General features: G+C 39.4%; 2 protein-coding genes across 2 annotated transcripts; one reads left to right on the top strand and one right to left on the bottom strand.

The window, feature by feature from the left end:
* Positions 1-4,303: 4,303 nt before the first annotated feature.
* On the bottom strand, positions 4,304-5,175 carry LOC146506376 (uncharacterized). Its single transcript, XM_085180490.1, has 3 exons — positions 4,882-5,175; positions 4,736-4,795; positions 4,304-4,642 (listed from the first exon to the last, which is right to left on the bottom strand). Exons 1-3 carry the CDS (start codon positions 5,069-5,071, stop codon positions 4,506-4,508), a joined length of 387 nt encoding a protein of 128 aa, XP_085036616.1. The 5' UTR covers positions 5,072-5,175; the 3' UTR covers positions 4,304-4,505.
* Positions 5,176-6,118: 943 nt separating this feature from the next.
* pmpca (peptidase, mitochondrial processing subunit alpha) lies at positions 6,119-11,887 on the top strand. The gene is made up of 13 exons (XM_085180488.1): positions 6,119-6,248; positions 7,685-7,887; positions 7,985-8,064; positions 8,150-8,232; positions 8,335-8,429; positions 8,513-8,613; positions 9,165-9,428; positions 9,557-9,649; positions 9,729-9,847; positions 9,928-10,018; positions 10,509-10,571; positions 10,657-10,801; positions 10,884-11,887. Exons 1-13 carry the CDS (start codon positions 6,202-6,204, stop codon positions 11,051-11,053), a joined length of 1,554 nt encoding a protein of 517 aa, XP_085036614.1. The 5' UTR covers positions 6,119-6,201; the 3' UTR covers positions 11,054-11,887.
* The last annotated feature ends 1,781 nt before the right edge of the window (positions 11,888-13,668 follow it).

Here is a 13,668-nt window from a genome sequence, read left to right as displayed (position 1 = left end):
ATGTTTCCAAACCCCTCATTGAATCTGTACAACAAAGAGTTAAGGCTGCTCTAAAGTCAAAAGGGATGTGACCCCGTATAAGCAAAATGTACCTAATAAAGTGGTCAGTGAGCTTATTTTTACGAACTGATCCACCAACCGCAAAAAAAGAGAAAAAAATGGGAAACTAGCAATTGCAGCTCAGCTTTGTGCCACAGACTTACTTCCCCGTTTCTTAGAAAGAAAACTGAAACCAAGTGAAACTGCTCACCAGTAAGTAACCAAGCGAGTGCTTTCTGGTTCCATTACACTCTACAGTTGATATCTCCATACTGGACAATTTAAACCAAAAGCGGTGTGAATGGACAAACAGAACTACATGCCCAAAAATTTTTTAAAAAACTATCGGTAAATTTAGTTTTATAATTATCACCTCAATTGCTTCTAAAGAACAAAAGTAATCACCAGTGATGATGTGCTTAAAGCAATGACAAAACAGACACACATTAGCCATCACTGCTGGTGAGTTCAGCAGGGCTACGGGCTGCTTATACTCACATAATGCTAAGAGCCCGGGGGTGTGTATTTGTTTGACTCACAAGGCTCACAATAGATCATTTACACTGTTTAGCATGTCATTAAGATGTTTCTAGCCCACACACTCACTTGTAAGCTTCCTTTCTACAGACAACATTTGGCACAAACACTGAATTTCTGTCACCACCACTGAGTGACACCAGAGTGAGATTTTTGGCCCCGCACTGTGTGGCACTACATAGAAACATTAATGATCCAGGTGATGATGTAGCAGTCGAAAAATGCTAAGTTCACGGTTGGTAAAATAAGATGTTATAGCTCAGGTTTGTATGAGGAGCTGTGACTGTAGTATGTTTTTAAATGGACATAAGTTAAATCACATGATCAGCTTCCAAGATGATCATTTTTGCTCATCTTTTAACAGTAATTCACATTTTTTGAGACATACAAGCAATACACAAACAGCTTTGCATTGTTTATGAAAAGCAACAATTACATATTACATGTAATAAATACAGCAGATTTAATATGATACCATGAGTTAATTCACTATTCCTACTTTTTTTATTGTTATGATTCAATTTATTTTATTACCTGCTGCCTACATCTCATCTTTTTCTTTCCTTATTGACACTTAAGACCATGCCATCAGTAGATATACAATAGACATACAAATTCAGGACCTGTTGTGCAGCACAAGCACTTTCAGAAACTACAAAATTGCAGCTTTTAATGTGCTTTGATATTAAAAGCTAGTTTGATAGTTTAAAGGTACATGTTGTAAAAAATAAACCTCGGATACCCACGCATGCTGTTTTCACAAGATTTATATTAAAATGTATCCACCACAGGGTTAATGAAAGCTCATATAGAGAACTGATACTTACTCTAGAACAATTTTCTCTGCGCTGGTGCCCATTAATTTGCTCTCAGTCAGTTTCTGTGTCCCTCTGCTCTTTTCTCTCCTGATGCATTTGCTGAGCTTCAAGCTGGGAGTGAACAGCAAGCAACAGCTCACATATTCTGGACCCCCTCCACACCCACTTAACACACACAATCTGGCACACACACACACATACTCTGTGTTCTAATTCAAAGCCATCAGCTATAATGAGACAAAAACCCCAGTTATTTAAATTATTAGTAGGTAAATGATCATAAAATGACACTAGTGCAAGGAACAATGTCAAGCAAAATATCCACACATTATAAAAAATAGGAGCAGATGGATAGATTTAAAGACTTTGTATGAGTAGAGCACAAATAAAAGTTTTTCCACTATAATATGCTGTCGATTCCCAAATAAGCTTAAATACTCTATATCTCTGTTCTTCCATTTCTTCTTTCAGCTGCTCTCTTTAAGAGTCACTACATTGGATTACCTGCCTCCATCTCACCCTGTCACTTGCATCGTCTTTGCTCACACCAACCCTCTGCATGTTCTCCTTCTCTCCATCCATTAAGTTTTCTTCCTGCCTGGTAGCTCCATAATTCAACATCATTTGTCCAATATATCTACTATTCCTCCTCCTCTAAACTATTTCAACCTCACTTCTCCAACTTTGTCTTCAAAACACTTCAAAGAGAAGTGATAAAACATCAGTTGCACCTATAAAGGTTTGACTTCTTATAGCAGTGTCTGTATAATACAGTGACTGATTCTAATGAATGAACACTTTGCTTCACATGTGGCTACCATCCACACCAAATACCAGGAGGGATGCAGAAAGAGGTCAATGATTCACTAAAGCTACTTCAGTGGGACTCCGCAGTAGCTAATCTCCTCCTTAGATTAACTATGGTCCTTTCACTTGTTTTGTAAATGTGTAAATCACTTTTATGTGGTACTTCTCAGATACCTGCTGAAATCAGCTTGCTGCTGTCTGAGTTTTGAGCATTGCTGGCACAATGTTGTCTAAGCTGACGTCACAGCAACACTTAATAAAGAGCACTATTTAGCTTGTTTAACGTGCAAGAGGTGCTTGAACTGCTCCCTCTTAAATGTAGGTTAATGGGAATGATAATGACGTTGCAACAGAATGCAATCAACCTATGTAGAGGGTCTGAGTACTTAGGAAAGAATTCTCTTTGATTTTAGTCAACCATATATTATATGCAAAAATGGCTTTAAAATGATTAGTTCTGTCATTTGGTGAGACATGCTCAGATTGTTTGATGGACGCAAGATTTAAAGACTAATTTTGGAGCTGGAAGGAATTGAGTCCTAACTGTGTGTAATCCCTTGAGTTTGCCTGATGTTTTTAGTGGTATATGTCAGGAAATGCATTTTCATCACCCTTAGCTTTAAATTTGGTGCTAATTAGCATGCTAACAGGCCAAACTAGGGTGGTAAACAGCTAAATCTCAAACTTAAAAGAATAAGTAGCCTTAAAGAATACTTATGTCTTAAGAGTTGCTAACGTAGCTTTAGACTATTAATGTTGCCTAATCCACAAAGTGACCAATATTTTTTATTAAAAAAGGAGAGAACAACACAGAAACTGTCCATATGGTGGCTTCTGTCTCATTTATTCACAAGGACATGTCTACAGCCAAATACTGGGTCCAGATGAAGTCCTTGCAAATGTAAATTGGCAATCCATTCAGCATAATCAAATGGAAATGAAAGTACAAATGCACCGATTTATAATCTATGCAGGAGGGGTCATTTTAATTAAGCAGACAAAGCAGACGTAGCGGGTGAAATGTAACACTGTTGGATTCAGGACAACATCAAACACATAAATCCACCAAAGACTCTCATAGTCCCAGTTTTCCCACTGTGGTAGAACTGCGTTTGATGTAAGACACTCTGACTTTGCTCAACACTGAGCAAAAATGTTGATAACAGTTGAAGTGATGACATATTGATACATGAGCTATTGACTTAAGTATTGTATATATTGTATTTCCTTAGGACTGAAGGATGATGGATTTCTTCTTTCCAAACTGCATGTCTGCACAAACAAGATATAGAATTTGTATTGTATACATATTAATTCTAATATTTTTTTAATATATTTTTTACATTTAGTACAACTATAGAACATCACATTACATTTCACAACACATATTACCTGCATAATAAACCATATTGTTTCAGTGCATAAGTTACTGTTTTGCAAAACACAAAAGGGCACAATAGCACAAACAAATGACAGTTAGATTTGCAAGAAAATAAATACCACTCATTGCAGGGGATTGTATCTAGTCTAAAATGTTATCCAAACAAATTTCCACATCATCCTTAAGTAATTTTCTGTTTGTAAACACAATAAATATACCAATAAATAAATACAACCTGTGCAGTACCCTTTATCTGCTTCTATATAAAAATACAGGATGAAATATGAGCTTAAAACTAAAATCTTTAGATTTATCTAAAGCCAAAAGGGGTGTGACCCAGTAGATAGATCTAAAATTAGATCTATCAAAATTTATCTTATCATTTTTATGCTGCTTTAACTGTGTTACCATGGTATCCCTTTTTTCGTCATTTGACTTTTGTTTTGGTCGTTAAATCCTGAGCTGAGTAAATCTGCAGATGTGTGTAGGTTGTTGAATAAGATGGTCATTTGTCCATTCATCTTAGTACAAGGCATTCATATATATCCTCAAGGGCTACCTTTATTTCATTTATGTCCAATTTTAGATCTGAAAGCCAAGTTCTTAAAGAATATTTCATGCAAAAATATCTCACAGAAGATGTCTTTTATTATCAAACATCTTGACTGTGATCCAGAGTTTCATTAGAGTGAAAAACAGAGGAAATTAAATCACACAGAGCTACAAGATGAATTCCATGTTTATTTTTAACTGATGATTTTACATCAGAATTCATTAGACAACACGAAGGGAAAAACATTTACTGAAGAGGTAAAAGTAAATCTGATTTTGGATCCTGAACTTTAATGTAGGACAATTTCTCTTATTATAAGGTGTCATATCTGTGTGAAAGTTTAATAAGTTTGTTGGGTTGTTGGTCAAAGTCATGACAGCAGTGCCAGAAACATAACAGGTGAGAGGAGGAGGAAAACCGGAGTGATGAAGATGTGATCCGCTGCATCGTGGAGCTCGTTTAAACACAGGGCCTGCTCCAGCATTTGGTGGGTCTCAGCACTTATCCCTAAAGGACACAGTACAGAGTTTTTTTGTTGGGATAGAGACGACTAAGTGCTACAACAAAGTCTGCTCTGAAAACCAGAATTGGAGAGCTCACCGTGTTGGGACCACTCCTTCCAGGCATGTAGATATTCAGGGTCATGCTCCCCACCAGTAGCTATATTCAAATTTGATAAAAGTATCTATTAAGACTTTGTATTTATGAAACTCTATCCACTTGTAACAAGAAAGCTCTGTTTTTACCTTTGGAGTGCTCAATCAGAAGATGTTTCAAATCCCTGAGAGCCCTGGTGAGGTTCTCCAGTTGGTGCTGCAGGTGGAGGTTTTCTTCTTTCAGAGTGTGGATGGTATCCTGGAGCTCGTAAGCTGAGCCGGAGTGTGAAAACAGAGAAATCATCCAAAGCACTGCGGTGACATGCATAATGGAGAACATTGTGGCAAATAATAAATGTGCTGCTGCTGGTCACAGTCCTGCTGAATCTCTCTTCAGCTGCAGAGTGCTTTAAAGTCAGGTGGAAGTGCTAATGTTATTGAGGAGCTGACTTGTTTCTGTGTCAGAATTGATTCACTGATGGGTAGTTAAATGCTCTTGGCCCGCTTACCCACTCAAATGGATCAATTGTTCTGTTTTGGATCTTAGAGCCCAAATTACAGACACAGATAGAGCTGGTTTGGAGTTAATAAACCTTCATCCTAAAAAAAAACAAAAAAAAAAAACGAAAAGCACCTGTGAATTTGAGCAGTGCACTGAAGAAAATTAAGTCAGTAAGTAGTTATCTCCTTAATCCTAATAGTCAGACAAATCTCTGTGTCTATATGACAGTTCGTCCCATCCACTTTAAACTTGGCAAGTGTATTGTTGGGGTCTTTTAGATGTGTTTTCCTTTATTTGGCTATCTTTGTGAGATTTGTGGATTCTCATCGTAACTTTTACAGCTAAGTGCCCAACCCTTTATCTTACCCCAACATAAACTTAATTTTAACTTTAACTGATTTTAACTGTCCCTTCGCCCCAAAAAGAAAATTCTTTCACAATTCTTTATTACTTTGCTTGCCTAAAACTAAACTGGTTCTCAAATTATTATTTATTTATGTATTTGTTGCTTTTGGTTTCCTGTAAATAAATAAAATACTTTCATCATTTACTTATGCTATTTGGGTAAGCTGCACTGAGCTGTGGCCACAAGGTGGTTAATGCCTGTCCTGGGGGTAACCCCCAAACCAGATGGTGGACACCAGAGGTAAAGGGAACCATCAGGTTGAAGAATGAGTCCTATTGGGCTTGGTTAGCCTGCAGAACTTCGCAGGCAGCCGATATATACCAACAGGCCAAGCGGAACATAGTCCCCCATAGCTGAAATTGCAGTGTTTTTTATTCAACAATTATAACTGATTATTAAATAATTATTAATGACTTCACTGTGATGTTCTTATTATTCAGTAACATCGTGTGGTTTTGGCCCCTGGGCTGCATGTTCAACAACCATCAGCTGGTTGAAAGCGGAAGTGCTTCGAGTAGCTTTCGTCGTCATCCGGGTTGATCTCCGTCACAGAGGATCCAGGATGGCGACTCACATGTCGAGGTGCAGAACCTGGAGTCGGGTTCAGAGGTAACACGTTTTAAATAAACGCTTAAAGTGTCGCTAATGTGGAGTTTAACGCAAACAGACTGCAGCAGCACCGATACACCCACTGTCTCCCACGTGACGTTTCCGCGCATCCCTGCGGGTTTAGAAATTCTCTACGTCCTCGTCACCGTTAATTAGCAGCTAGCATGATGCTAAGTTGCATCATAACCCGTTAATGATGCTAAAAATGCTCCTCTTGCTTAAGCTTTGGCATTATTTTAGCGGCTTTCTGTAATCTCCGAGATAAAGAATTGTTCTACTTTGTTTTAATATTTTTGAAATAGACGTGCTAGTTAGGCTGTTTTTGTTGAGAATTTGAAGATGAAGAGACATATTAGGGTAAAAGAGAATAGATTGCTGGACTTAATGTCGTTTGCCTGAGGATGGTGGAGGATAATACGTGCTGACTTTGAATTTATCACTGTGTGGCTGAGATTTTGATATTATAGAAGTGCTAAAAGAGGAATGTTAAACTTTTAAACTCCAAACACGTTTGGACAATGAAGTCGATAATAGTATCTATGTGCGCCTAATCTATTTGAGTCAAAAGGTGAAAATAGTCATTTTCAGTGAGTTTTTACGTACTTTTGGTGCTCTGCATGTCACGATATTATTTTGTCTCAGCTTTTCTGTTGTGTAACAGTAACATATTGCCAAAAAAGAGAGCATATGACAAACAAGGCTTTAGAGTACTGGACAAGATGCCAGTACAATTATTATTAGTAGTAGTGTCATTATTGTAAAATTCTGAAGACATTTGATATTTAAGCTTTGCGAATTTTATAGATAGCATATCCATTTGGTATCTATACTGTATTATTAAAGGAAATTTTTTCTTTCTCACTGTTGCCAAGTGCTTGCTCATAGGGGGTCATGTGATTCTTGGGGTTTCTTTTTAATACTTTAGGGTCTTTAACTTACAGTATAACATGTCCTGAGGTTACTGTTGTGGATTGGCACCATTTGAATTGAATTTAAGTGAATTGATGCAGAATGCAAAGTAAGAAGGTAATAAAATGGTCAGTCATCTTTAACATTTAAAGGCCCGCAGGTGTTGAACATTCTGCCACCATAGATAAAAAACATGAACTGATTTTAAACTTTAAGGCCAAATCTCTAAAATATGTCTTCTTAGCTGTTCTATGAAGTTTGTCAGTATTTGGGTTAGTCACTGTTGTCTCCATTGCTGTTTGTTGTACTGTTTGTTTTTATTTTTGTATTGGCATATTGTTTGTCAGAAGACTAATTGGTGAGGTCTTTAAAGTAGCTGTGGCTAGAAGGGCTGTGTACAATGTAAAGGTTGTACTAAAATTAAACCCAGCAATGTTAATATTTATTGGTCATGTTGTATAAGCTTCAGCTTTTAAAAGTTGATGAGTTTGTTTTTTTTAATAGCAGTTGTTTTATTGTCATCCAAGGTATGGGATAGCAGCTTACCGGAAATACAGCAGTGGTGGCGGATACCCAAATATCTCCCTCTCTACACCGTTGCCTGGGATCCCCAAACCAGTGTTCGCTTCAGTGGATGGTCAGGAAAAATATGAGACCAAGATTACAACTCTAGAAAATGGCCTCAAAGTTGCTTCCCAAAACAAGTTTGGTGAATTCTGCACAGTTGGAGGTAAGTTGTGTCTTTGATGTGCTGATATATTCACTGTTCTTTGTCACCTGCAAGAACTGGATAAAGTGAGATTCTCTCTCTTTCTTCCTTTTGTTAGTTTTGGTTAATTCGGGATCCAGACATGAAGCAAAGTATCCAAGTGGGATTGCACACTTCTTAGAAAAACTTGCATTTTCTGTAAGTATTAAATAAAATCCAATGAAAAAGACCAAAAAGGTGGAGGTGCGAGCAATAAACCTGAGAACAAGATTTATGTCTTTAGTCCACAGCACAGTATGGGAGTAAAGATGAAATCCTTCTTACGTTAGAGAAACACGGGGGGATCTGTGACTGCCAGACATCCAGGTATTTAACACAGTTCCCGTCTCGGTGTGGAATGATGTAATGATAAACGCAAACAACACACAGCTGATTTGAGGTGTGTCGATTGGTTGTTTTGCTTTGCAGAGACACCACAATGTATGCAGTGTCTGCTGAAGTGAAAGGTCTGGACACAGTGGTCAGTCTTCTGTCTGATGCTGTTCTGCAGCCTCGCCTGCTGGGTAAGGACATATAATTTAGGGTCAGTCCTCACAAACTGTCCAAGAGTTTCCACCGGTAATGCAAACTGTTTCTTTGTGTGCAGATGAAGAGCTCGAGATGACCAGAATGGCGGTGCGCTTTGAGTTAGAAGATCTCAACATGAGACCAGATCCTGAGCCATTACTCACTGAGATGATCCATGCTGTGAGTTATGCCTCATTATTCCTTAGCTAGTCCATCCAGCCATTCATCCCATTTTATTATTAATCAGTGAATTACTAATGAAACCAGAATCCACTATCTAAAATTTCAATGCTCATTTCTACTCTGATAGAGTAACTTTGCATGATTCACAGTCCAAAATGATCTATTTGCCTTAGCTGAGCTTTTGTGCAGCCTCTCCATTCACTCACAGTCTGAACCAAGCTGTTTTGCTTCTTCCACCCTTCCTTTAAGCCAAATTTCTTCTTATTGGAGGCCTCGTGCAAACAGAAGATTTGAACAAGGAGTGAAAGAGGCTTCTGTATGTCAGGGTTAATCACATTAAGGAGCTTCGCTTTTGTTGATATCATACTGAGTCAGGAGTGGCAAAAATTATGAAAATGAAGGTTTGGAGTAATCTGAAGTCTGATTGGGTCAGAGGGATTACTTGTAGATATTCTGGCCTCATTAATGTCAAACTCAATGGTGAGTAGTCCTAGTTTGTTTTCATCTTTAAATCTATATGTGACCCTTCTTTGTTGTTTTGTTTCTAGGCTGCGTATCGAGGCAACACAGTCGGACTGCCTCGTTTTTGTCCTGCAGAAAATGTGGATAAGATTGACAAGAATGTGCTTCACAGTTACCTGCGTAACTATTACCGTCCAGAGCGCATGGTGCTGGCAGGAGTGGGCATTGAGCACGAGCAGCTGGTCAAAAGTGCCAGGAAATACCTGCTGGACGTAAAGCCAGTGTGGGGAACGAGTTCAGCGCCCAACGTGGACCTCTCTGTAGCACAGTACACTGGTGGAATCGTCAAGGTGATTAACCAGGCTCTGTTTAAAATCACAGTTTGGCAGATACCTGTTTTTGTTATTATTCCTCCTTTCTGCTGGAGAAAGCAAATGATCTTTAAAGGAAAGTTGGACATTGTCTTTTATTTTGTTAGATGGAGAAGGATATGTCAGACGTGAGCCTCGGCCCCACCCCCATCCCAGAACTTACCCACATCATGATCGGCCTGGAGAGCTGCTCCTACCTGGTGGGTGTTTGCAGTGTCTTGGAAAGTCTCCAATCAGGGGCCTGAGACATGTTAAAGGGTAAAAATGTTCCCTTTACAGGAGGATGACTTTATCCCATTCGCTGTGCTCAACATGATGATGGGTGGAGGAGGCTCCTTCTCTGCAGGAGGACCCGGGAAAGGCATGTTCACCCGACTGTACCTGAATGTCCTTAACAGGTGAGCGTCTCACAAGCAAATTGTACTAAAACTATTCCAATTAGTCGTCACGACTGTTAAATTTTTGTTATCTGTTGTAGGCATCATTGGATGTACAACGCCACCTCCTACCATCATAGCTACGAGGACAGCGGCCTACTGTGTATCCATGCTAGTGCAGACCCCAGACAGGTTGGTACAGACTCAACACAGGACAGCTGCAGAGTATCTGTTAGGATTCTGTAACAAATTTCTCATTTAAATTTTGAAACTATTTCTGATGAGGCTTTGGCAGCTCTGGTGCTCTGGGGTAGGTGGTTTCACAGGACACGGCCTACAACTGGAAAGGCCCGATCCCCTCTGTTCTTGACCTTATCCTGGGAACATCCAGAATCCTCTGATTAGAAAACCTTAGTGGCCTAACTTGAGGGTGGATGCTTAAAAGCTTAGATAAAAAAGGGGGCAAAGGTCAAAGACTTAAGAACGAGCAATCAAATCTAAAACTGAATTCTAAAAGTGACAGGAAGCCAGTAAAAATAGGGTAAATAGGTAATGTGCTCTCGCTTTTTTGTCCCTGTAAGGAGCTGAGTGTATATTTGGGAAAGGTTCATCTCCAGTGAATAGTTTGTCATATTTTTTGTGGTTCTTTTTCTTATTTCTTATTTCATTTATTCATTTCCAGGTGAGAGAAATGGTGGAAATAATCACCAGAGAGTTCATTCAGATGGGCGGCAGTGCAGGAGAGGTAATGATCGCCACAAGCTTTGTCGTCGTCATTTAGCGGAATAAAAATTACACAGTTCTTTTAATAAATTTCCTTGTGTGCCCAGATGGAGCTGGAGAGGGCAAAGACTCAGCTGAAGTCCATGTTGATGATGAACCTTGAATCACGGCCGGTTATTTTTGAAGACGTTGGTCGTCAGGTTCTCTCCACAGGAAAGAGAAAGCTGCCACATGAGCTCTGTCATCTAATAAGTGAGTACTGGAAGGATTTTTGTGTTCTTTTCTTTGCAAGTCATCTAAATTTGCGTGACGATAATATTCAAATAATTTTCAGGCAGCGTGACACCTGGTGACATTAAAAGAGTGACCACCAAGATGCTGCGCAGTAAGCCAGCTGTCGCAGCGCTTGGAGACCTCATGGAGCTGCCCTCATACGAACACATCCAGGCCGCCTTGTCCAGCAAGGACGGACGTCTGCCCCGCACATACCGCCTCTTCAGATAGACCCACATCATCACTTTACATAAACTGGACTTGAAGATTACACTAGTGTTCCCTCCGAACACAGAAATCACCACAGCTTACTGTGAAGGGTGACAAATACCTCTGAGAGAAGGGGTGATTTTAAAGAAATGACACATTGTACTCTACAGTAATCCTAGTCTGTATACCACTGTATTTTTGTTTTGTTGCCAGGAAGTCAATAATTCATTATTTTTATGGGAGGTTTGCAGGAGTTTGCTTTTAAAGAAACACAAAATTATCATGTAAGGTTCCCATTTAAAAACCCCACCAGTGTCACAGAGCCACTCAGAGTAGACTGTGTTCTGGATGCCCCTCAAACTCTTTCATTTTTTTTATTCCACCATTACTTTCTTTGCAGATCGCAGCTCTCTAAAAATTTGTCTTTATTCCAGAGTCAGTGGATTAAGCTGTTATTTATACAACAAGACTTCATAATGTCCTTTTACAGGTACAGAGAAAGCAGAAAGTTACATAATATATTATTAAAAACAAAATGGAGATTTTTGGATCAGTCACTGACTTGACTGCTTGTCCTCCAGATTGAAATTGTGGTTTGTGTATTGTACAGTAAAAAGATGGTTAAACAAGTGTGGTGTTTGTTTTTACTGTTACGTTGAAGGCTTTGCAAATCACATTAGTTATGAGGAGTCACAGCTGTGTGACGACCACATAAGGGCAAAGAATAGAAAAAGCAGTCTATAGTCTGTGTTTGACTTACAGCGATTGTCTACATATGTTGACTTGATTATTTTTTGTGTTTCATGTATATTCTCACAGAAACGCACAAACTAAGAGTCAAAACTTTTAACACAACCTCTCATTTAATGTTTTTTATTCTTACTACTTTCTATATTGTAGATACACATTGAAGACATCAAATATATAAAGCAAAATATATGGAATTATGAAGCAAAGAAAAAAATGGATAATTAACTCTAAATATGTTTTATATTTTAGTAGGGTGACCATATTTTGGTTTCCCAAAAAGTGGACACTTGGCCCAGTCATGAAGAGCTTTAATAATACTGTTTGCTTAAAGAAAACGTTAACGTATTCAAACAATGCCTTCTTTGTGCAGTTAATGAATGTTAAAATAAAAAATATATAGGCTTTTAGTCGTCAACAAGTGCAAAAAAGGAGGATGGTTGGTCACCCTAAATCCTCAAAGTAGTCACCCTTTCTTTGTTGACAACACTGCAAACCTTGGCCTTCTCTCAATAAGGTTCATGATGTAGTCACCTGAAAGGGTTTTCACTTCACAGGTGTGCCTTGTAAGGGTTCATTTGTGGAATTTCTTGCCTTCTCAATGGGGTTGGCACCATCATTTGTGTTGTGCAGAAGTAAGGTTTGTACACAGTTAACAGCTGTGACAACTGTTAAAATTCATAACGTGGCAAGAACCAGTCAGCTAAGTAAAGGGAAACAACAGTCCATCACTTTAAGAACTGAAGGTCAGTGAGTACGAAAAATTGCAAAAACTTTGAATGTGTCCCCAGGTGCAGTCGCAAAAACCACCAAGCACTACTATGAAACTCACGAGGACCACCCCAGGAAAGGAAGACCAAGAGTCACCTCTGCGGCTGAGGATAAATTCATTTGCGTCACCAGCCTCAGAAAATCACGTTAACAGCACCTCAAATTAGAGCCCAGATTAATGCCTGACAGAGTTCCAGTAGAAGACACATCTCTACATCAACTGTTCAGAGGAGACTGCTCGAGTCCAAATCTGAGATGTTTGGTTCCACCTGCTGTGTCTTTCTGCAACACAGAAAAGATCGTCTCTACATGCATGGTTCCCACTGTGAAGTGTGGAGGAGGTGTGATGGTTTGGAGGTGCTTTGCTGGTAAATGGCCTGTATTTGTATAGCGCTGTACCAGCGCTTTCACACTGGTGGAGGCAAGCTACAGTTGTAACCACAGCTGCCCTGGGGCAGACTGACAGAAGGCCATCGGCCCTTCTGGCAAACACCAGTAGGTGAAGTGTCTTGCCCAAGGACACAACGACCAGGACTGTCCGAGCCGGGGCTCGAATCGGCAACCATCCGATTACAAGGCGAACTCCCAACTCTTGAGCCACAATCGCCTGTACACTTTTGGGGATTTTTTCAAAACTGAAGGCACGCTGAACCAGATTGGCTACCACAGCATCTTGTAGCAACATGCTATCCCATCTCAGGTTTGCGTTTAGTTGGACCATCATTTATTTTTCAACAGGACAATCACCCCAAACACACCTCCGGGCTGTGTAACGGCTATTTTACCAAGAAGGAAAGTGCTGCACCAAATGGCTTGGCCTTTACAGTCACCTGACCCAAACCCAGTCTAGATGGGTTGGGATCTGATGGACTGCAGAGTGACAGGAAAAGGGCCAACAAGTGGAAAACCATTTCAGCTGACTACCACATGAAGCTCGTCGAGAGAATGCCAAGAGTGTGCAGAGCAGTAATCAAAGAAAAGAATAGCTATTTTGAAGAATCTAGACTATAAAACATGAGTTATTTCACACTTTCTTTTTACTACATAATTGTTGACAAGAGGCTGTAAGCCTGTAAGTCATGCCCCTAACTTTAACCTTTGGTAGTGACAAAGGGACA

Source organism: Neolamprologus multifasciatus, chromosome 12 (genome assembly GCF_963576455.1).
Source record: "Neolamprologus multifasciatus chromosome 12, fNeoMul1.2, whole genome shotgun sequence".
NCBI classification, from domain to species: Eukaryota; Metazoa; Chordata; class Actinopteri; order Cichliformes; family Cichlidae; genus Neolamprologus; species Neolamprologus multifasciatus.
Note: the sequence above shows the minus strand (reverse complement) of the source record. Positions and strands in the feature narration are given on the sequence as shown.